Below are 24430 nucleotides of genomic sequence, written 5' to 3'. Positions count from 1 at the left end.
CCTAAGTAACAGACTACAGTTCCCGACATGCTGTGCTGCCAACAGGAAGCAGTGTGCACTTTGTGGAGGTGCCAGGATTAGGACCAGATAGACACTGTTTCTCTGTACTGTGACCCCCTGCTTGAATTGTGATCCCTATGGTATGTTATATAAGGGGGGCGGGCAGCTGCAAGCAGTGACAGCACAGTCAATGCCGCTACTACCCGTGACTGCACACTGATACCAGCAGGGGCGGGGATCTGCAGGAAACACACAGTATACTCACACACACACACAACACAGCTGGCTATGCAGTGACTTGTTTCACCTTTGCCTCACTGCCCTTGTTTCCTCCCCTCCCCAATGCACCCTGTCGCCTTCCTATGTAACATTCCGTCTTGTGACAAACTACATGCTCTCGCGGAACCCTAGGCATAAGCTCACATGCTTCCGCTGCCCCTTCAGTAACTTGCAGCTCCCATGTGACATCATGGCTGGTGTTCAGTCGCCTGCTTCACGGTAGGGATTGTTGGTTTCATGGTGGATGTTGCCAGGTGCTGAGAGCTAGAGTGCTGGAGTGAGAGAATATGGCGGGGACCTTGCAGGACAGTCGTGGGCATTGACTCAACCTGGGGCAGTTGGTGTGGGTCATAGACACAATGGCAGTAGTTTGTGCCTCATTAAAATGGCAGTTGAGCATTCCACTGATCCGTGGTCAGTGAGTGGGAGGAACACGGCGGCCTCTGCCACTCATGTCCATCTCCCTCTGTCGGGGTGTCCGCATGCTCTCCCAGGCACACACTGCCACCTTCTTTGTTTCTGATGCGGAGCCCAATCCAGCCAGGGAGACAGCCAGAATAGCAATGGTCGAGGGGCAGCTCAATTTTGACCAGTGTTAGCCATCTTCAGAGCCGCAACCAGGGCGCAATCTCTGGTTGGGTTTGAGTGAACCCGACCAAGTGTGCCTCACTGGACCAGCGACTGCTAGTGCTAGAGACCCATAGGCGCCCTGCAGTACACTTGTCTTCCCCCCACCACTCCAAGGTGTAATGGGAACTCATGCTACTCAAATATGCCGGGGAACGTGGGCAGCGCCCGCCATCAAGGTGAAGTGGTGATGGGTATTAAACAATTCTGAGCAGTCCTGGATGGCCGAACCTTAGAATGTGAACGAAGGTGAATCTGCATGTCTAGTTTAGACTGAACAAGGACTTTCAAAACTGCTCTGGCCCTTCTAACCCTGAATTGTGTTTTGTTTGCAGACTTCGTGCTTTAAAGAGACGGGTATCGCGGGATGAGAAAGTTGAAGCACTGAGTGAAGAAAACACGTTACCCAGCGTCCTAAAAACAACATTACACGTACTTGACACGAGTAACACATTCTAACCCTTTTGTTTACACATACACGGGTCATGAATTGTACTGTGGCAAAACGGGGGGCTTTTTCCACTACGTGTAAGACAATGTTAAACCATAAACAGCGAATCGCACCATTCACAAATCTATTCAACAGTGAAATATCTCCTTAGTCTTGTTGCGCAAAACACTAATATCGCACAACCAATTGATCCTGGTGATGTGCAGCAGGAGTCCACACTAAAAGTCCTGTGAAACGTGTCATTCTGGGGTGTTGGAAACTGTTAAAGTTTATCATTTAGCTTGAACACATACCCATCTGCAGGAGTGCCACAGATGCATTCGATTTGTAGAACATACAGTGTACACAGCGAGGGTGGCAAGCTAATTTCCAGCCTTTTCTCATTAACCCTTGTGGCTGCCAATTCCAAAAGTTGATAGTGTCGAACAGTTGTACAGACCCCATTCTCCATACTGTCATAAAGTTTGCTGACACCGAATATAGCATCATTGATGCATTAAAATACTACGAAAAACCTTCGCCTGTATGTCCGTCAGGCGGCAATACCAGTGACAGACAGACTATTGCTGAATAAGAAGATTTGTCACCATTTTGTTGACATTATTCACCCCTCAAGTGTAGCATAGAGTTTCCTGCAATTTTAGCATTGAGTTCCTCCAGCTGATGGTGGATTTTAATAAGTGTTTGGCGAGTGGAGGGGACAATAAAACTCCTAAATTTTCTTCTTTTTTTTTCAATTTCAAATTTTAGTCAGCCGGCGCATCCTCTCATTTGTCGTTTTGTTGAGGAAGCAGACTTGCAACTTCTATTCCCCATGTGATTCTGGATTGTACTTTAAGATTTCAGTTGACTTCAATGATTTAAATCTGATATTTTTAATCCCCTATAATTTGTAGTGAGTGGCAATAGTGATGAGGATGGTGTGAGTAACAGCAGTGGAGGGTCCACATAAGAATACTTTTTGTTTTTCGGTGATCTTAGAAGCCAGTTATTGCTGTAATTGATGCCCAGTGTATGTGACCCTTCTAGGGTTTCTGCATATGCACTCATCTTAACTTGTCATTCCTAAAATTACTGATTTATAGCAGACTATCACACAAAACACTTGTTTCATAGGCCAAGTTCTGCTGCTTGAACTCTCATATACAGCTCAGTTTTCACTTAGAGTTAATGTTACAAGTGGCTTGGATGTGCCCCCTACGCTGCCAAGACAGATAGCACATCCTAATGGCATGTCCTTCTAAATATTGCTGACAACAGGGATCTTATTTATTTTTATTCTCCTCAGCTTTAATGGCACCATGATTTAATTCTCTCTAAACTGTAATTTTTGGATGTGAATACATTCATTTGTTCCCAGTGAGTATTTTAATGTTTGTCACATTTAAATGTTGTTTGTTTATACTATGCATTGTCGTCAGTGAAGCACCTCCGGTTGGTAGCTGACCTCATACAACTTTGAACATTAGTTCACATCTAGGTATCTGGCTGGGAAGCTTCTTTAGCGAGAGAATTGTGTTGTAAAACCTTTATGCAAAGTACTCCTCTGACACATGGAGTTACTATTGGTGCTATTTTCATCTCTTTTTTCAGTGCATCTCAAATTTCATGGGGGAACTGAAATAGACCAAACCACACAGTATGTTGGACTAAAAGTATGTTTCACTCATGTCTTATTGGTTTATTAGGCTTGTATGACAGGGTCATCCCAGAACTTTTTGCCTTCCTCTTGTATTTTTTCTGACCTAATTTTGTTGGTTTGATGACTCTGGGCTCTACCACTGCTGTTCAGTGCACGTGCTCTCCCGTGTAAACTTGGTAAGATTGCTGTACACCTATTTGGCATATTTAATTTACCTGCAAGTCCCTTGTACAGTGGTATCTAATATACTCTGGCCTGTAAATGAAATGCTACTAGTGGGCTTGCAGCACTGCTTGCGTTACCCACCGAAAGTAGCCTTTCAAACCTATCTAAGGCCTCTGCCGCTGCAGGGCCTGCATGCACAGTTTACTGCAGCAGTGATGTGGCATGTAAAGTGGTTGCCACGTGTGCAACTTCCCTTTTACTACATATGTCTCCCATTAGTTAGGCCCTAGCTAGCCCTATGGGCAGGGTGCTTTGTAGGTAAAAGGTAGGGCATGCTCCTTAACTGTGTGGCATTACTGGTAGTGACAAACAGCCTATTTGATTTCTCACTGCTGTGAGGCTACCCGCTCATAGATTTGCATTGGGGATTCCCTGATATGTGCTTCAGTGGTAATTTCTGATATGAGAGAGGTAGCGTGGCCATGTTTGGTATGTTTGGAATAGTAATGATAAATCCAGCTTATTGGTAAATGCGTATTTGTCATTACTACTTCGTAAATGCCACTTTTTGAAGTGGGTGTGTGCTATTGAGTCTTTGTTCTCTGCCTGGATGTGTATCCACCGTCTAGTTTTGACTGACTGGAGAGAGGGGATGTGCATTCACTTGAGGTGTGTCCTGCCCTTCCTGGGGAACTCGGCACTAGACTAAATAGACCTTGACTGCATTTAGAGTAGCGGGAGTAGTTTCCGTGCACCTGAATAGGCCTGGGCTGCATTTGAAGTGGTGGCAGGAGTTGCACCTGCACCTGTATAGGGCTGTGCCTTCCTTCTACAATGCTGTCTCCGTCCCCCTGTAGTGTGTCTGGAGCCAGAGCCAGAGCCTGAAATGTGAATGGGGGTGTTGTGCACTTCTAAACAGTGTTTGAAGTGCTGCCCAGAACAAAGACTTCCTGACTATAAGTACAGGGGCTGTGACAACATGAATTTGGACACTGCATGGACTTGTAGCCAGCTGCTGCTGGCACTCCAGACAGCACCAGAGGAGAAGCTTTTATGCTGCTAGGAAAAACCTCCACTTGACCTTTGCAAAACTGTGCTGCCCTGCTGGAAGGACTGCCTCTTGGCTGGTAAGGACCCTGTGTGCTGGTCTGTTGCCTTTTTCCTGGCTGTGTGCCCCTAGTGGTCTCACAGGGCTGGGTGGCCTGCCCTATATTTTGGAAAATATAGTGTATGGTGAGCGCTTTGGTGATGTGCAGGAAGCGCTTATAGAGTGCGGTAGTCTTCTTCTTTCCTTTTTCCCTGGTGTTTCGGGAGAGGTGCGTGATGAGAGCTTTTGGTTGCTTTTCCCTCATGGTGACTGAGCGCCCCCCTCTTAGTCCAGTCCTCCTGATCGCGGGCAACGAAAGTGCGGCAGTGCCTTCATGAGCACTTTGGTGTGCTCTGGAGAACAGGGAGGAAGCAGAGAGAAACCGCCCCTCCATGACGTGAGGGCCGCCACACTTCCAGGCGCTGCATAGTAATGGGCCGAAGTGGAGTGCTGCTCCGCCCGATTCCTGGGAGCATGAAGCCACGCGGTCCAGGAAGCGTGAGGAGTCATGGGTTGGCAGGCAACCAACGTGTCTGCCGAGAGTTCCTGATGTCATGACCAGGAAGCTGGCAGGCGTGCACCGCAGAGAGGAGAAGTACCTCCTGCCCCGAGACAGCGGGTATAGCCTAGTGTACGACATGATTGATAAGTCCCTGGCCTGGCCGAGCGAGTTCCTTTTGCACCACTCAGCTACAATTGGGGGTCATTCTGCCTGCGGGAAACCCACCGAGGTCTCCTAACCGGCGGCAGGGCGAGTCTGTTGTCAGTTGTGTTGGGTCACAGCTGCACCTCTCAGACGTGGGCTGCTACCTTGGCAAACCCCAGTACTAAGAAGCCTGAACGGGGCCTATGCAGGGTTTTTCAGTGGGTGCCCCTCTTCCCCCTATGTTGAAATACACCTTGGGGGCACTTTCCTTCATTAGGGGCAGAACGGGAAGAGTCCTCGACGGAGTCCCCACTTCCTTCAGGGAAATTCACCGGGGCTACCCCACTCACAGTAATAGGTTTGAAGGGGAGCCCTGCCCCCTACTTGCTATGGAAGATTACTGTATTATGGGTATTAGCAGCACAGAATCATTGTGCTCTATGAATGCAGGGTGATCCTGGACGTTATCCCCTAATATTAAGTGATTATGTGTTTTTTTTACATCCCATGTTTCATGTGTCTATGGCCATACTTTGGGATGAGGTGTTTCATTATGTGATGGTGGTATGTATTGTGTCAGTAATTATATTTCTATGACGTGTGCCTACAAGTAAATACTTTAGTGCACTACTTGTGGTGTTATGACAATTGCTCGATTGGCAACGTGATCTATATGACGGCATGACAGGTGCCTAGTGGCACAGTGATTTATGTGACTGTGGTCTAATGTGTTTTTTGAACAATACAAAGGATATTTTTATATAACCTTTATGTAGTGTGCCTAGTGTGTCACTGGTGGGTGAGTGTGTTGTGAAAACGCTTTACACATTGCATCTGGGATAAGCCTGACTGCTCTGCCAATCTACCAAGGGGGTGAGCAGGGGTTATTTTGTGTGTGTAACTCCCTTGCCTTGACTAGAGGGGTGGGTTCTGCCTAGCTTAGCTGTATACCCTAGCCAACCAGGGAGGAGACGTGGGACATTTTGGCGCATGTCTGGGACAACTTGGGGCTCTTTTCCCCAGTATGTGAAACCTTGTAGGTTAGGCATGCCTTTTCAGGGCCCGGTATGGGAGATGGTGATGGGGGAGTGGAGAGAGATGGACAAGGTTCAAGTCCCCCGCTTTCTCCAGGAACTGTACTTGGTGAAAGGGGTTCACCCCGGGTACTCTGATTGGAAAGACTGCCATTTATCTGGAGGATTGTACCCTGTCTGATGCCACCGACAAGAAGGTGGATTTGGCCCTTAAGTAAGCCTTTGCTGCTGAAAATTTGGTGTTGAGGGCGCGTCTGTTTTCTGCTTATTCTGCACACTCTGGTGCAGGATTTAAACAGGATTGCCATGGCGGTACAGGATTGTTCAGTGTGTTCTGGGCTGCTAGCTGCCATGGAACAGGCTAAGCTGCTTGCTAACATTTCTTCTGACATTATTCGGATTTCGGCCATGTCCACTGGGGCCTTGGTGACTGCACAGCGTTTTTTTGTGGCTCAGGCAGTGGAAGGCGGATCCTGGTAAGAAAGCTGCCTTGTTGAAACTGCCTTTTGAGTGTCAGACTCTCTTTGGGGATCAAATGCCTGCCATGATTTTGCAGGCTTTCAAGGAGGTGAAGCATGCCTTATAAAGGTGGTGCTTCTTCTTCTGGTAAAGCTTGGAGTAGGTCCTCCAGGTCATCCCCGAATTGTGAGTGTTGTCAGTCTTTCAGGAGTCGAAGATTCCAGCCTTGTTTTTCTCCTAAACGTGCTGCACTTACTCCTAAGGGGGCTGCCAAGAAGGGCCCCTGACAATCACAGTCTGGGAGGGGGTCGATGCCTGTAGGGGGCAGGATCGGGCATTTCCTTCTGGTGTGGCATCTGGATGTTTCGGATTTCTGGGTCCTGGACACTGGAAAAAATGATTACAAGATCGACATTTGGTAGGTTCCCCCGGATATGGGTGTTTGTATGACTCCTGTGCTGGCCACCAGACTGAGAAGGTTGGCACTGCTGGAGGGTGTCTGTGAGTTACTTGCAAAACAGGCAATTTTTAGGGTACCAGAGTCAGAAATTGGCACAGGGGCCTATTCCATTTAGTTCTTTGTCAGAAGGTCTCTGGGGTTTTCAGCCTGTTCTGTATCTAAAGTAGGTCAACTCCTGGGTTCAAGCTGTTCACTTCCAAATGCTGACCATTCATGCAATTATTCCTCTGGTCCGGCCGGGAGATTTTTTGCCCTCTTTGGATCATGGGGGCGCTTATTTCCACGTCCCTGTCGCAGCTTCCTCTCAGCGATTCCTGAGGTTTGCGGTCGGGTGCTCATATTCAGTTTTGTGTTCTCCCCTTCGGCTTCAAGTCCTCTCCAAGGGTCTTTACAAAGCTTCTGGTGCCAGTGATGACTATCCTTCATGCGGAGGGGTGCTCATTCATCCCTATTTGGACGATCTCTTGCTTCAAGCGGCGGTGGAGTCTCTGTTGGTCTCTCAGGTCGCAAGGGTTTTGGAGATTCTGCAGTGGCACAGATGTTTGATGAATTGGGGGAAGTCTTCTTTGGCCCCCTGCCAGGACATAATCTTCATCGGGGCTTGTTTTCAGGCTCTCGAGGGCTGTGTTACTCTGTCTGAAAGGCGACTGGTTTCCTTGCAGGCGCAGGTTCAGGACTTGATGTCCCAAGAGGCTCCTCCAGCGATGGAGTGGTTGCACGTACAGGGGCGTTTGGCTTTGGTGGTGTTTCTTGTGCCCTGGGCGTGGTTTCACCTTCTTCGCCTGGTCAACTGGGTTCTGGCTGTGTGGTCTCCAGGGGCCGAGGATCTGTTGACTCTGCTACAGATGACGGACCAAGTCCAAGAGAACCTATCCTGGTGGATCTGCCAGCAGCATCCTCTGGCCGGGGTCTCCTTGTCTCCCTGGCTCCGCTTGTGGTGATGGCAGATGCCAGCCTGTCCAGTCGGGGGACATGGATGGGCTCAGAACATGTTCAGGGGTGCAGGGCTCTGTGGGACTCCTGGATGTCTTTGTACTGGAGGGAGCTGCAGCGATTTGGATAGCTCTACTCTAATTTCAGGATGCTCTGCGGAGACAGATGGTGGTGGTTCAGTGGGACAATCTGGTGGCAAAGTCCTGTGTCACCAGCTAAGGGTGAACCAAGTCCAAATCCCTAAACTTTGTGGTAAGAGACAATTTCCTGTGGGCTTAGGACTGGGTTCTGGAGCTGTCTGCTCTTTACATTCGGGGTGCAGAATGTCCAGGCCGATTTGTTGAGCAGGGACATTTCCTCATCCAAGGATTTCTCCCTACCTCCCAGTTTGTTCCGCCTGTTGGTTGTTCGTTGGGGCATTCATGTGGTGGACCTGTTTGTGGGACCATGGAATGCCAAGGTGGAGCATTTTTGTTCTCTGGGTCGGTGTCCCTGGGCTTGGGGGGGATCGCTGGTTTGACCTGTCCTTGGACTCGGGGCCTGCTCTGCACTTTTCCTACATTACAGCAAATCAGGGCTTTTCTGGTTCAGATCTGGAGGGAGCACATGCAGGTGGTGTTGATTGCGCCAAGGTGGCCTCGTGCGAATTGGTTTCCTCTCCTGGACTTGTTATGGTGCGATCTGGAGTGGGTCCTTCCTTTAGTCCCATCTCTGTTGGTTGTTCCGGCTCCTCCTCTGTGCTCCTTTAGGAAGTTTCACTTGACGGTATGGCGGTTGAACCAAGGGGCTTAGCTGGTTTGGGGGTCCTTGGCCAGTTGGCTGTGACCTTGCAGGATTCTTGTAGGTCTTCTATGCTTCTCTCTCATAACAGGCATTGGAGAGCTTTTTCGGCCTGGTGTACTTGCAAGTAGGTTGATCCTACTAGAATTGATATCTTTTTGATTTTGCAGTTTCTACAGGATGGTGCTCAGTTGGCTTTGTCGGTTGCTTCACTGCGGATGCAGTGGGGGGGCCATTCAAGCATATAGGGGTTCCTGGCGCAATTTGCAGGTAGATGGGGGCCTGATGCCTCGGTTTTTTTCAGGGTCTTTTGAACCTTTTTCCTCGCCCTGTTTGTTCTTTTCCATGTTGGAAATTGCAGTTGGTGTAAGATGTGCTGTCGGGCCCTCCTTCTGAACCCCTTGGGGGGCTGGAGTTGAAGGTCTTGACGTTCGAGGCTTGTGTCTTGGTTGCCATCACGTCGGCTAGGCAGTTGGAGGAGATGGGGTCTTTGTCCTGTAAGCATCCTTTTTAGACCTGGTGGTGCTGGTTCCGTCCTATGTTTTTAAAGTAAATTTGGCTTTTCATCTCAGTCAGGAAGGGATTTTGACCGAGGTTTGTCCTAATTCTTTCTTGGCTGTGGACTGTCGGTTGCACTGTTTGGATATGCAGCAGACTTTGTTTTATTATTTGCAGGTGGTGGAGTCCTTCCAGAAGGGGGAAACACTTTATTTGTGAATTTTGGTCCTGCTAAGATGGGGGCAAAACCATCCACGGCTACTTCGACTTGTTGGATTCAGTCTCTGGTCCTTTTGGCGTGGTCCAACTGAGTTCTAGACTGTGCTTGTTTACGTTCAGGTGGTGTCTTTATAAGTTGGGGGTGTGTCTTGGGGAGGCAAAGGGTCTTGCAGATTAAGAAGGAAGGCGAGGGAGTAGGACTAGGTGTAATGCCATTATCAATAAGTAATGGACGCACTACTTCTAATTGGGGTAAAAGGCTGCCTGTAGCGTTTCCATTGGGAATGGAATAGCTCAGCCAGATAAGCATACCACCAAAATAAAACCTATTGGCAGTAAAAAAAAAATTAAAAAGCTATGCATGTTCAGATGAATTGCTCTTTTTTTAATGTGCAATCCTGCCCTGCCTGGATTGCTGACTTAGTTCATTTTAACCTAGATATATGATGCATAAATGGAGTTTATCTGTGTTTTTTTAGAAGCTTTAAACAGCTAACCACAAAGAGCCCGCTAAAAACGCAAACATGAAAACGTATAGTGTAATGGCTACTGGCTCCTCTGTTTTTCTTTGTTTACCTTTCATGTTTTCAAGCAAGCACATTCATGCATCGTTATGATTAACGTTTTTGAATCTACAGAACGAGTAGACCCGTTGTTATTAAGTCAGCTAATAAGGGATGGGTTGCGGTGACCTGAAACCCATCAAGCTTAGCCAACACGCACTGATTGTGTTCTTTTAAGAACAGGACTGGTAAATGGCGCACTTCTGCCAGTAGATTGAAATCAGAATTTAACAGCGCTCAAAAACAAATTATAGTTGACGTCTTTCTGTCCCCTGATGCCAACTCCGCTAGACGGATGTTGGCAGAGAAGGCTTTGTTTCTGTGTCTAACTGCATTTACTTTACTTTCGAAAGGCTCTCATTAGAGCTATTATTTTTCGTTTGCTTCTTTGTATTAAAGAAGATTCATAGTCAATTTACACCTGTCACCTTTTAATGTGTAAATTGCTCCTTGTTGAATACTTGCTTTTTATTTTTTATTTTGCTACAGGTCAAGTATTGGATGGCCAAAGCCGATCGCCATGGAGATTGTCGTTTATCACAGACTTATTTTGGGGAATAGCTGACTTTGTGGCTATGTTGTAAGTACATTTTTCAAGTTCTGTTACTCGCTAAGAGGCTTATCGTCTGCTCATCTGAACGTTTCTCCTATAAGTACTGCTTCTGTAACTTCTGCTCTATCAATGACCTGAACTTGTCTGTTTTAACCGCTTGACCTGTCCGTCTTGCACTGGCTGGCTGTCTTGCACTGGGAGCCATTACAATAGAAGTTGCATGAATAGGTTTTTTGGTATTGTGAAGCACCAGTTTCCTTCATATGTGTCTTGATTTAGTAATGATACCCACTAGATGCTCTCAGGGTTCAACAGAGCTGTAGATATCCACTCTTGCTGATGCTAAAAGGGATCTCGCTCTGCGCTCCTGCAAGTCACCCAAAGAGTGATTTATCTGTGTGTGACTAAGCTAAACTTAAAGGATGTTTGTTTTAAATTGGCTTGGTGAGTTGCAGAGATGAAAATTCACACTATTAATGTGAGGCATAACTGGTCAAGAGAACCTGGGATTGAATGCGAGTAGTGGCACGTAAGCGCTGTTTGTAATGGGAATGAGTGGCCTGGGGAGATCGATGGTTTCTATTGGTGTATGTCCGGGGAATGCTTCTGCATGTCTAGTGTGAATGTGAGGTTAGGCTGGCCTAGTACTGTAACGTTTCGGTAGGAATAGCTACACGTGATGGGTTGAAGATAGACATAGACTTGCAGTTTTTGTAACTAAACCTGGAAAATTTAAGCATGTGAGTATTTAATCCGATGCAGGGATTACTTCTTTGGTATGAAGTTACATCAGCAGATGTGGCCCTATCCAGCATTCTCTTCCCGACAAGTGATCTGCACATTTTAGCCCATATTTCACATTCTTGGTTTGGAGCGAGAAGTCTGCATAATCTGTCAGTGAAGTGGCTCCGTATTTTAGAAATAACAAAAGACCTACATTAAACATAATATGGCCTTTATCGATCTGTGTTGTAGTCTCATTTGTTTTCCTGTTGCGGTTTACAAACGGGAAAGTTTGTTTTATCTGAAAAGTCTGGGTTTCCATAAGCCTCATTTTAATGTCAAATGTCCCAGTGAAAATAAAAAATACGTATCCAGTTTCTTTGATAAATGAAATAGTGTTTTGTTAGTATTTTTCAATACTATAACCCATCAAAATTATTCCATTGACTCTTGTGTGATCTTGTGTAAATGTATATGTACATCTCTTGTGTTAAAAAAAAAAACCAAAGAAAATAACTAATGTTTGTCTGGTGGTTTTAGCTTTCAGAGCATAATTCATCCTGATGTGTCCAGGAGGAGGGGATGCATATCGTCTTCATCAAGTTCACGACCAGATGATGGAAGAGGGTATTTTATTAGTTTCTAATGCTTAGTGACTCTTATAGCTATGATATTTATTCGGTTTGATGGAAAAATTAGAATGACAAAGTAATTGTTGGCACACACGTTCATTCGGTTTGTTTTGTGAGAATATGCTCAAATATAGGTTACTGCTATTTTATAAAAAGACTTCCCCTCAGTGAAGTTTAATAACCTCTGATATGGTCCAACAAGATTTAACTAGTCTGGATTTCTTGAGTTCCCACCCAAAGGGGACTTGGTCTGGCAGTTTGAACTGGGCTATTCCAAAATAGCCAGACCAGGTTTGATTGCATATGGATACCCTTTGTCCTGAGTGGCATAGTGGCACTGAACCGATGAACTGGTGATGGCTGAGATTAGTTCAAGCATCCCGCGTAACACTTTTTAGGTTTTCTGGCATAGCAAGTTACACACTTGCCGCAGATAGCTGTGTGATCTGAAGTTTTAACAGTTTATATTCAGGCCTTCTCTGCATTTCATCCTGCCATATACGATTATATTGCATACCATAAAGTTGAGTAATAGTATACTCTGTTATTTAAACAACATAAAACAATGACAATAAAATGTTAATTTCAGCATGAGCTCTATTTTCTTCTTAATGAATATAATAGAGGATGCCTTTTTTAAGTTGAGCATTCAAGAACTCTTGGTATACTTTAGTATATACTTATATTTGTATGTACTTTGTCGGCTCTGGAGATCAGCCCTTGGACTTGTCTGCTTCCCATTAGGGACTTTTTTTTCTGTTCAACTGCCTCTATTTAACTGTCTAGAAAACGACCAGTAGAGGTCAGTAAAATACCAGAATTGCTTTCTGCTGAGGGACTTTCTTTTATTTTTATTTTTTGGCAACTGCCTCTATTTAACTTTCTTGATAGAAATCGACCAGCAGAGGTCAATAAAATACCAGAATCAATTTAGCATTCTCTAGATTCCAGTCCATAGAAATTGTCTTCCACGAGCACCCATAGACAATAATATTTTTTTCATATCTTGTATTTTCAGTGATATAACCACCGAAGGCCTTGATTTTATATTAAAAACAGGGCTTTGGACGATACCATTTCCCACTGAAAGGCAATATTTCTATCCATGTGTTCCCATACCTGGAGTGTCATGCAGTTTGGTGCTTGCTTTCCCTCCATGTTAAAAAACAGTAGATGTTTCAGCACCCAGGCTAATGTGCTGCATAGCTAAATACATATCAGGTCCCAAAGGCAAGACTGATTGCATTGCAAATGCTGGTTTTCTTTTAAGTTTCCTGAAGTATGAATACTTATTACTTGTAAATGTTGCTAAACTGTTGTAGTTCCTGTCCATGCCAGTATGGCCTTTTGGTATTAAAAAAAAAGTGCATTTACTGCTAGATAACACATTTTACCGAACACACACTTTAGGACAGGTAGAGAGCCACATTACGTTTAGGCTGATGTATTGCTCCTTTAAAAAAAATCAGAGACACCAGTCTCGTATTTAATTGGTCTACCTGCATACTGTTTTTTTTTCTTTTGTGGCCTTTTTTAAGTAAGTCACTCACACTATAAACCAACAAACATCAGTACCACTTTGAGAAGGGGATGATGTTTGAACTGAGCTGGGACATTGATAGCCATCATAGACCTTATTATTTGTATTCTGCCGAATGCTTTTCTGAGGATAAACTCTAGCCTATCTTATTTGTTACCGAAGTGTAAAGAGAAAGTGATTCCTACAAAATAGCACGAAACACAACATTTCACTGTTGTGTGTGGCAGAATGTGATTTAATTCTGAAAGCCTAAGAAGACACGACTAGCTCTAATTTTCGATCACTTGTAAACAGCTGAAACTGTATATTGCACTGAGAGTGCCACACATGCAAATCAGGGCCTAGTAGGATAGAAGGAAGCGCTCTTTTTGTAGGTTTCTTGAATAGTCAATCCTGCCTGACTGACAGTAAGGTTTGCTTTGCTAGTAGTGTGATAACTTAGTTCCCTGTTTTCTCTTAAAAATGCAGTTTTCAGGGATAAATTACGTAATGAGAGATCAAAGCAAAATGTCAGACTGCTGAACCTCCATGAACCAGTTGTAGAAGGAGTTTAGGGCGACCCTGCACTTTACCTCCTTTCATATACTTTCTGGTCCTAATAGAGAGATGGTAAAGGTATCCTGAGGTGGAATTCCTTGGGTACATTCGTAAATGTCCATACAGCTGAATCTGTCTGCCTAAAGGTAAAAACTTAAACTATGATTGGCTGTAGTTCAAAGTCATGAATCTGAAAACTATCTGCAGTACCTATACGGAATCGCATCATTCTGTGCTAGGCCTTAGCCGACCGTGAAAAATAGTTGTTACTTAAAGTTTACTCAGTGTGTCACATACCACCCAGGATCACCATTGTAGCAAGGAAATATTTTAATACCAGTTTACATGTATATGTCAATATGGTTGGTGATTTTCAAAGTTCTTCCATATTACACTTCTTTAGATGTGCACTATTTAAGGCGCTACAATCATTTCTTCCAATCCCTTTTTAGTAAAAATTAGTTGAAATTTGAGAATAACCGCCCCTGTTCACAGAGCACTTAAATTCAAATGAGTGTCATTTTTATGAGCAGTGTACAAGAGCAATGCCATGTACTTTGGACAACATGTTACTTCTCAAACAAAGTCGCACATCTTTGTGATTGCTCAATAGTCTTATTTTATAATGTCAGTAGATAGCTATTGTTAATTAGCACTTGTAATTACTGCTAATTTGCACTGTAGAAAGATGCGGGCATTTATGGACACATTGTGTTGTAGAGAGAAGTTAGAGTGGTGCTCCAGTGTTGAGTCCTTTTAGCTAGTCCTAATGCAACAGCACTGTGAGGAACTCTGGAACCTTCTGTTTTAAAACAAAGTAAGGGAAAATTAGTCGGATTGGTTCATGGTGAAGAATGTGCTTCTGGTAACTTGGTTAACTTAAGAAGCAAGTGAGAGGTTGAAATCAATGTTTGCTCCTATATTTCTTACTTTAGTTGATGATGTTGGGGGATGACCAAGTTCCTTGGGCAAGATAGACATAGGTTGGCAGTCCTCACATTTTAACAAGTCTCTAGATTCCTGTTTTGGAAGAGTTGAGTTTCAGATGATTGATCAGCATCCAGCGGTGTATGCCAGAGGTGTTTAGATCTGTTGGGTTTTCCAATTTGAGGAAGATTATGAGTCATTGATGCAGTTTTATCTGGTTAAGATAAAGGATTTGATCATGTCCGGTAGCAGGCTGATGTCACTGCTGAAAGGAGTACAGAGACAGTGGAATCTTGAGAAACACCTGAGTTAGGGTAGAAAGGAGCTGGTAAGCACAGAAGGATTTGGGTGATGCTTCAACAGATAGGTCAGACAAGATCCATAAGAGACAACAGGCTGAGAAGTAACTGGATGGCAGATCGGTGTCTATTGGCTGTGGTTGTTTTGCCATGCCAAATTTGGGTACTGTCCCTTGGCGAAAGCCAGTTTGGTGGTCTGGGAGTAGGTTGTTTTGGGCCTGGAAGTTAGAGACTTTAGTAAAGCTACCTCTCTCAATCAGTTTTCTGCGGACATCCCATATGACCGTCAGTAGCTAGTTTGGGCTACTAACCTAAGGTTCTTCTTGAATCTTTATGATTGGTGTTTGTTTTTGGGAGTTAACGTCTTTGGTAAACATATTGGAGGTTAGCAAGTTGCTGATTATGATTCTTCCTGGAAAATTGCTGTTTGTGATGCATAGGCCCTAGGGGTATGCTAGCCAGACTGCTTGCCATACTGGAGCAGTTCCTTTGAATTTGGTGATGGAGAGTTGCTTAAAGACAGCTAGGATATTTTGTATGCTTGCAGACATCCTCTTGTTCTTTTGTTCTGAATATGAGCATTGGTGAATGATGTGCTTCTGAGGTGGCATTTCTACTTCTTGGTTTTTGTGACAAGAAGGTGTGCAAGGGAGTCGCAGAATGGACTACAGGATTCTTGTAGCAATATATTCTGGGTTACAGGATTATGAAAGATGAGTACTTTACTTGGGAGATCTACTAGGACTTTTGTTTTTCTTGGTGGATTTTTTGTAATTTGGAACATTTCATTTCTTTGTTTTGATGCTTCTGTTTCTGTTAATAAGCGAGGAGCTCTTGCAGGTTAGTAGTCTGCCAAAGCCTTTGGGTAGTTTCTCCTCTGTTGTGCATTGAGGTGGCTAGGTAAGAGTCTAGTGCAGTGTGGTTGACCTTGTTGCATGGTCAGTAGAATGTCTTGTCCGTTTTTTATTGTAGTAGTACTTGTGGAGGGTGTACGTTGAAGGAGATAAGTGGTGTTACTCCAGATGATCGGAAGATTTCCTGTCGCTGCAATGAGTACTTTTGGGGAGGAGAATGGGCCCAAGCTATGTCCAACTGACTGTGTTGGCCTTAAGGCACCCGGAGAGACATTGAGAGCCTCTGGGTTCCACAGGAAGGATCTATCGTGTTTGGGTCTCAGATTTGGTAGTTCAAACCAGAGGTCCAGGTTGCCCAGAATAGAGACATTGTTGTTGGTAATGTGGGAGGGGGTAAGGGGTAAAAGCATTGGCACGTGTTTGCTTCCTTGCATCTGCACAGCAGATGAGTTGCGATTCACATTATTCATTGACAAAGTCTTGAAAGCTCATGGTTGTTAAGAAGCTTGTGAATGGCTAGCTTTCTCCAGTCTTTTTGGGGCACTGTCTGGAGAGATGATGTTGGATGGACCGTGTGATCCACCATCATCTGCCTTGATTGGCATCTGAGATAAAGTTATAGATATTTAGACAGTTTTTCAAAAATTTTGTGTTGATTCAGCTAAGCTGGCTGTTTGTTGTGCTGGGCTCATGACATGTAGGTCTACATAGAAGAGAGGTCGGAGGCCAGGTTTTTCTTATAACTTCCAAGATGTGGAAAACAAACCTGATTGCGTCAAAGGGCCAATAGAGAAAGTAAAGTGGGTTGCTTAATAGATGACGAGAGACCGGAACTGTTAAGTGGTATGCAGCTTCCATTTCTTGGGGCGTAGTTAAGAGTGAAGGTGTAAACCCTCTGGAAGTTGCAGCTTTCCACAGCAACAGGTTAATTAAGGCTCTATGGAGAATGCTGCTAGATTCTGTATCAGATGCAGCTTTTCTAATCTACCAATTCATTAAGATTCTGCGTAGGAAGTAGTTTTCAAGACCTACCAGTCAATTACGTTTTTATAGAGCTCACCTTTGTGTATTGTGGGTGCAACCCACTGGAATATGTAGCTTTCCACAACCAACCACTGGTAGAAACAACTTTTAAGAAGCAGATATTAGTACATGCTTTATTGGGCCTCGGTAATAGCAGAGATGAAGTTTACTTGAACACGTGATTTACCTGTACTCAGTTGTTTATCTTCTGATGCAGCTCTTGCGTGTAAGAGGTAGGAGGGGGGCATGAACCCTCTGAGGTCATACTCTTTTGCAGGGGATACGTAAGGAGGAGAGGGTTGAGCCCAAGGCCCTTAGCAGGCCTAAACTGGGCAGAATTCCTTAACCACTCAGTCTTTTACTTGGACACCATGGCAGTAGAGATTAAGAGATCCGCAGTGAAGATTACATGAGTAGTTGTGTGGGTGCTGTTGCAATTAACTTCTGGGTAGTTCTTAAGAATCCCAGGGACAGGTAGGGGGCACACAGAGGGCGGGACAAGGAACTGGTCACTGTCTAGGGAGGGACAGGAGTGGGAGTAAAATACCAACTGGAGGGAGAGCAACTGTAAGCAGAAATCATCCAGTAACACTTGATTCGGGGAAGTATAAAGCACACATGGACTACCCTAAGTTTAGGCAAAGGTAATAAGAACAAAGTACTGAAAACACTGTGACGGATAAATGTATTCTCAGCCTTTGTTTTTTCGTAGCTCAAGGCTTTAGCAATGATTTTGCACATGAACATTCTCGGGCACAGATCACCAGTTTAAGATGACCGATTCATCCAGGCCTCGATAGAGGTGATGTCGAGAGGTTGGTCAACACAGGTCATGTGATTTTTGTTGGTGGGCAGTCTTCTCAACTACATGTATAGTTTCAAGAAACGGGGAGAGGAGTGTGAGATCTATACGCTTTCTGGGGAGCAGAAAATAGGGGACCAGCAGGTGGGGACAGGAGGGGTCCCAGCCTAGATCGGAGCAGCAGATCTAGAAACCCTAATGAATTCAGCCCAGGTAAAGGTAAACTGAAACAGATATTGCCCTTGAGTAAGGTAAGTAAAAGCATACAGACAGCAGTCCCAAATTAGATGCAGAACTGGAATACAGTGCAGGCAGTGCTGCAAGCGACACAAGTACTGTTCTGTCTGAGTTATCTCTGACCAAGTCTTAAAGCGACTCCTCGCAAAGACCTCTTCTTGCACTGTGTGCCAGTTTAAGATCCATATGCTGGTCTATCATACTGATAGGTTTTTTTTATTGCTTTGCTGCGTTATGCAGTGGTGTGGTCAGTATTGTAAAAGTGATAATATTTTTTAGTTGTTCATGATACTTTTCTTTGTTCAGAAATCAGTTTTCTTTAATAGAAATTATTGGAGAGCACTGTTTAATAATATTTCCCAAATCAAAACACCGATGGGCACAGAAAATCTTTATAGAAAGATAGATGGGATAGGAAAGTACATTTGCTTTGAGTCCTCAAATGGCTGTTCATTGCTTTCCTATGTTTCTGGTGCAGAGCTTTCGGTTTCCTGTGTAAAATACCAAATGTTAGAGTGATTAAGTTTTCAACATGTGGCCTAGAATTAGGACTGCATAAATAGTCTCCCCCTTATGCAGCTTGGTAAAGACAAAATATGTCCCTGTTGATCAGTTAGTCTCGCCATTCAGGCAATCACATTTTTGCTGAATGTTTTATGTTTGTGTTTTTTTTTTTTATAATTAGGCAAGTATTGCCTAAAATTGAACCAAAATGAGAGTTGGGTTTACATCTACATCAGAGGTGCATTCTAAATTAATCAAATAAGTCCATTCTTAACTTATATACATCTTGGTCCCTTAATGCAGGCCACCTGGATATCCGCGCCGCAGGATGGGTCGAATTAATCACATGGGTGGAGGTCCTACTCCCCCACCAATGGCTGGAGGTGGATGAGGAAGGTATTTATAAATGTATAAAACTCACTATGCCTGTTATTTTATAATTGTTTTAAGGATCTATTGAGTCTTCAGCTTGTGTATCTTTTCACTTTACAGCCTTCATTTGATTCATTGTTGGTAGGGACTTGACCGTTTTTCACGTACAGCACTTGGCCATTACACAGTTGTTCACATAACTAAAACATCCACGTTAATAGAAATTTACAAATTTCAATAGAGGGAGATGGAATAAGTACTGGACTGTGCTCCCCTTTGAAGCCAAACAGTTGAATATTTAGCAGTACAAAGGAACAAACTGTCGATAATGTGGACTTAATTGAATTAATGTCTTTCTATGGTCCTCCTATGTAAGTGAAGTAGGCTGCAATGGTATCTGAAAGCATTTCTCCTTACTGCTGTTTTATTCTATTCATTATACTGTAATGAAGCAATATCACAACAGCAGATTATTATCCACCCTTAATCCTTGCCCTTAATAGTATATTCTGCCACCAAAGCATTGTTTCTTCAATGCGCCTTCTACTATCAGTTATAGCAACAGTAACTTTGGAACAAGTAGTACTATTAGTGTTTAGCTTCTGAAGTAATAGCAACCGTCCTAGTATGAAGGACCAGCAGTTGTTGTATTGCTAACAGTAGGAGTAGCAGCATTCATGCCAGTTGTAGCAACGCTAGAAATTGTCGAAATAGGATTACCAATACTAGCAGTGTCTGTTAGATTAATGGTTTTGTTACAACTGTTACTGCTTATACTAGCACGAAGGATAGTATTAATACTAGTAGAACATCTAGTATTTGTAATAAAAGGCCTTTAAAGCCCTTCTTTAGACACTAAATGTGCCTTTTCCAGTAATCCACTCATACCCAGTACAGTCATCCATCTGTATTCCCAGTGCCGTGAATGGGCCAGTGAGCTCCTTCCCGTATGTAGCTGTGGAAATCCGGCAAAATGTGTGTCTGAATTTTCTACCTTTTCCCTCAGCAATGCAAGGACCTCTCAAGATTCTCATTACAGCTTTTCCCAGAGGATAAGTTTTCACAATTTTACCCAGTTGGAGGAATTGCAAGCATTTCAGAGCTTTATGTCCATGATGTCAGAAGCTGGTGTGAACTGGTTTATTCTGATAGTGGCACAAGACAACCTCCTGGTTAAAAAGGAGAGTGAGAGGGCACATTACCTGGCTAAACACTACCTTCACCTAGTCAATATTCTAAAATATCCAGACTCCAATTGTCCTGCTTAATTCACTTTCCCAAATACTGCACAATCACTTGATTCAGCATCAAAATACTTATTTCTATTTACATAAGATATTTTCCTTAGATGGGGCTATATTCTCTTCTCATGCACATTACCTAATATTCATTTCCACCCACTGTTTAAAGGGCGTGGTTTTGAGACGCTTGTCGCTAGTATTAATGACATTCCATGAATTTTGTAAATTCTTGAACCACTTTACAGCAGCCAGAGAATAAAGTAGCACACGTCCACTAATATCTTCGGTGCTTTTCTTGACACAGGGCCCATAAAGCATTTAGAGTCACTCTCCCGCCACGTTATTCTGATTATTACCACAAGAGTTCCCAAAACTAGGAGCCATGAAACCAGTCATACACTCCCACATCTTATTTATTTACCTTGAACAACCGCCCCCTCCCCACACCCCCATCACTGCTTGGATCTATTTGTGCCTTAGGCGTCGTTCAAATTGTTAGGTTTGCCTACAGAAGTGAGTTTCCCTCTGCTGCAGTGCTTTTATGGGCCTGCTTCAATATCTCCATCTCTTAAAGAATATATTTGGCTTCTTTGGTGGGTGAACTACTCATGCTTCCTTCATAGCACCGTCCCAAGAGTCTGGAAGTGGAGACCATGGACATCTGAGTAAATACAGGTTACTCACTCTAGTGACTCCTCAATGCTTGGCCCTGTCTGCCAGCACTGATCTCCAAATAAGGAGCGAGTGAGGATGTATTACTTTATCGAAGCCAGTGGGTGCCTCAAAAAGGTTGAATGGGTGGGGGCGCACACGTGCTTAACATTGAAAATGGACTATTTTAGTTTATGCATAAATATACGTTCATCCGTGATCCTGACCAAACAACCCACAAGTCTGGTGGAAGCAGGACTATTCTCTAGAGATACTTGGATCGCTTTGGGGAAATAACCTGCAAAGTGGGCTCCAGGGGCAAATTTAAAATGCATTTCTTACATTAATAACTCATAAAAGTTATTTTCTAGGAGAGTTTGTTTTGTACAGCTCTGTTAATCAGGATTGGAAAAGCCTAACATACATTGTAATAACGCTCTCATCAGTTCTTAAAGAAAGTGAAAAGTGCTGGGTGTAGTCTGCTTGGCTAAATTGATGGTGATGGAACAACATGTCACTCAGTTTTATTACGGTGTTTACATTTTTATTTTAACCACATATTTGTTACAAAACGAACTCCTCTGTATACGTGTCATTGTATGTAATGCCATGTAGTTGGAAGGTAGTTACGAAGTTATTAGTAGTTTGAAGGCTCAACGTCCTGTTTGAAGAGTCTGGGGGTTGAACTTTGTGACTGACACTTTGAGTACCTAATTTTGCTGCACAAGATCGCATAGCAGATAAGATTCGTTCCTTTCCTTTGACTCAGGGTTTGGACTCATTATTGCAGTGCTTCTTAAAATTAGTTTATTTTAACTAATAAGATTGGTTAAAACAGTTTTCGATTTTGTATTAGTCATAAAGTCTTGATCAAATTATACTAATACATTCAATATTTTGTTTTCTAGGTAAATGCCTGTTCTTTGAAGCAGGCAGCTGGATTTGTACATTTGCACACAAGGCTGAACAATATAAAGGAATGAAGACGAAGGCCCAAAAACCAACGTAGCAAATGTACATGTCTAAACCGAAATTGCTCTGTTATTTAACAGATAATGACATTGTACTGGGAATTCCTTTGTTTTAGGATCCAGTGTAATAGAGAAGCAATTGTAAAATTGTAAATGTTTACTTGTCCATTGGCAGTTCAACCAAAGGTCCTTCAGGCTGACAAAACCTGTTGACTTTGCACAATAGACTTTCACACCGGTCCTGTTGAAATATAGAACTAAACTTGTCTGTTCATCTTGGAGCCTGCTTCATTCTGGATTATATGGCCGAAGAACAGGTGAGCAGCAATTCTGATCTTTCCTTTGGAGCATTGCTCCAAATCGCCCATAATCGGGGACGAGGAAGATTGGAATCCTTTCATTTTTAGGCTGACCTTTGTTTCATATTTATGATTGTAGGTTCTATCTGGTAAAATGATGTATCTAGCTTGGCTGGACTGCATCTTGAAGCATTTTTGTATAGTTTGTGTACATTTTACTATGTCTAAAATTATTAGCAAATATTTTGACTGCGATATTGACTCCTGTCTTCTTTCTGAAGAGAATAGTTCATCAATCAGCATTTTTATTGCACAGCAGCGTCGCCCTTTGGGCTATCTGGGAGCTGTTGATGCAACGGCAGAATAGGGGTCAGAAACAAGCAGAAAGAGGTAAAATGAAGTTCAGAAATGAGCAGAAAGAGGCAGGATCAAGACTAATTTGCAAATAGCTGGGTCTGAACTGAGGTGGCGAAGTGAGCTAAATAACGATGATGGTTTCAACCCAGATCTGTGACTGGGGGTGTGTGTCTGAAAAGTTTCAGCACTCTGTCCATCATCTCCTTGTGTTTGCTTTGTTCGCCCTAAGTTGGCAGGGCATGCCCAGACGTGGGTCCCTTGCATGGCTGATGAGGGATGTTACCCCAAAACCGGTCACAGGATGCTTTTTTTCGGTTCAGGGAAGACCTGGCTTGGCAGTTCGGGCTGGACTATTCCCATGAGGCACAGGGTCAAGACTGATTTGATAGATTCAACCCGGATCTGTGACTGGGTGTGTGTCTGAAAAGTTTCAGCACTCCGTCCATCATCTCCTTGTGTTTGCCCGGAAACGAGCAGAAACAAGCTGTGAATAATGGTCAGAAATGAGCTGAAAGAGGCAAAATAAAGGTCAGAAGCGAGCATATAGAGGTAAAATAAAGGTCAGAAATGTGCAGAAAGAGGCAAAATAGAGGACAGGAGCCAGCAGAAAGAGGCAGAATAAAGGTCAGAAACAAGCAGAAAGAGACAAAATAAAGGTCAGAAATGAGCAGAAAGGCAGAAAGAGGCAAAATAGAGGGCATGAGTGGGCAGAGAAGAGACAGAAAAATGAGCACCAAACCGAAGGCAGCAGAGGGTAGCAGACTGCGGGCAAGCTGGACAGGAGGACCGTCGCAGGGAGTGCTGGCACAAGGACCTGCTCCTCCTGTGCTTTACTAATATACGTCTTACTATATCACCGTTAACTGTTTATTTACTGTATACCTCATAATTGAAGGCTGTTTCAGTGTTCTAATTGAGAGGGTTTTTTAAAGTTTTATCTATTGTACAGCTCCAAAAGCTAAAATGAGAACAAATGTTCTATGAATTCACAAACACCTTCCCCATCCATGTGACAAATAGCCAGATATGCTTAGTAAAACAACATTTCCCGCAGCAGGCTGTGATTTAACTCCTCAGTGTTTTACTGTAGCTTCAGCAAAGAGTTCTAATGAACAACTAGAGTGCTAAAATGCTACATTCATGACAAAAATAAGTCATGAGTGAGTGTTTTGTTACTTAATTAGGTGCTGGAGAATTGAAATACTTTTATACAGAGGAGACTTCAAGAAAATTAGTTCAATTAAGCCATAGAAATTATGGTTGGTGCTCAAGAATACTAAAATAATGGCACAGTTTCTATACGTTTTTAAATTTCTTCCTCATCCATGCTAGAGTTCCGTCATTTTATATTCATGACAATATGAACACCATGTTGCAGATTAGTAGCTGTTTTATTTAAAGCCTTTCCTAGTAAGCAGATAAAACTAAATTACTTTTGAGCTATTAATGCAGAACTGAAACCAGCTAATCAAAAAATGTTAGGGGAAAATTGGATTGTTAACTATTTATGGCATGATATATATTTTAAAGGGCTAAAATAGTTGATTAAAGTGATCCCTACCCAACTCCCAGCATCTCCTATTAACATCTGTTCCCTTAGACTATCCATGTTCTTGGCCGCTTAATTTTAAAATAGTAATATTTTGTTAGACAGTTTTTTTTTTTTTAGTCTTCCGTTTTAATGTAAGGCAATAGATTTTTTGAGTTGCAAGAAGCCAATTGTAGACTGATCTCCTATTTTAAATTAATAGATATGTGCTCCTGTCCATAAAGATCACCGCCAAATGAGTTGCTCTTTGGACATTACATTTTTCTTTTTTAGCTTTTTCCCCACTTTTGTCTGCAGTTGCATCTCACTGTGTGAGTGTGCACTGGCTACAAAATCTTTTTTGGGAGTTAAATATAAGGAAATGATCAAATACATTTAAAATATATGTATTGTTTCTAAAAAAAAGTTACATTGTACATCTTGTATATGACCGCATTCAAAGATAATTAAAACAACTTTCAAAAAAGGGACCATTGAACAATGACGCTACAATTGAAAAACCGTTTTTACAGAAAC

At 43.2% G+C, this 24430-nt stretch overlaps 1 protein-coding gene across 1 annotated transcript in view; it reads left to right on the top strand.

The window, feature by feature from the left end:
* Positions 1 to 22263, top strand: part of SELENOK (selenoprotein K) — a 41070-nt gene extending 18807 nt beyond the window's left edge. The window contains exons 2-5 of the mRNA XM_085624633.1: positions 10333 to 10423; positions 11660 to 11746; positions 18778 to 18870; positions 21647 to 22263. Coding sequence (XP_085480759.1) covers positions 10333 to 10423; positions 11660 to 11746; positions 18778 to 18870; positions 21647 to 21650 — 275 coding nt within the window. The 3' untranslated portion in view covers positions 21651 to 22263. The remainder of the gene's footprint in view (positions 1 to 10332; positions 10424 to 11659; positions 11747 to 18777; positions 18871 to 21646) is intronic.
* Positions 22264 to 24430: the final 2167 nt, after the last annotated feature.

The sequence above is a fragment of the Triturus cristatus genome, chromosome 9 (assembly GCF_964204655.1).
Source record: "Triturus cristatus chromosome 9, aTriCri1.1, whole genome shotgun sequence".
Classification (NCBI taxonomy): domain Eukaryota; kingdom Metazoa; phylum Chordata; class Amphibia; order Caudata; family Salamandridae; genus Triturus; species Triturus cristatus.
This window is presented reverse-complemented; position numbering and strand designations above follow the sequence as displayed.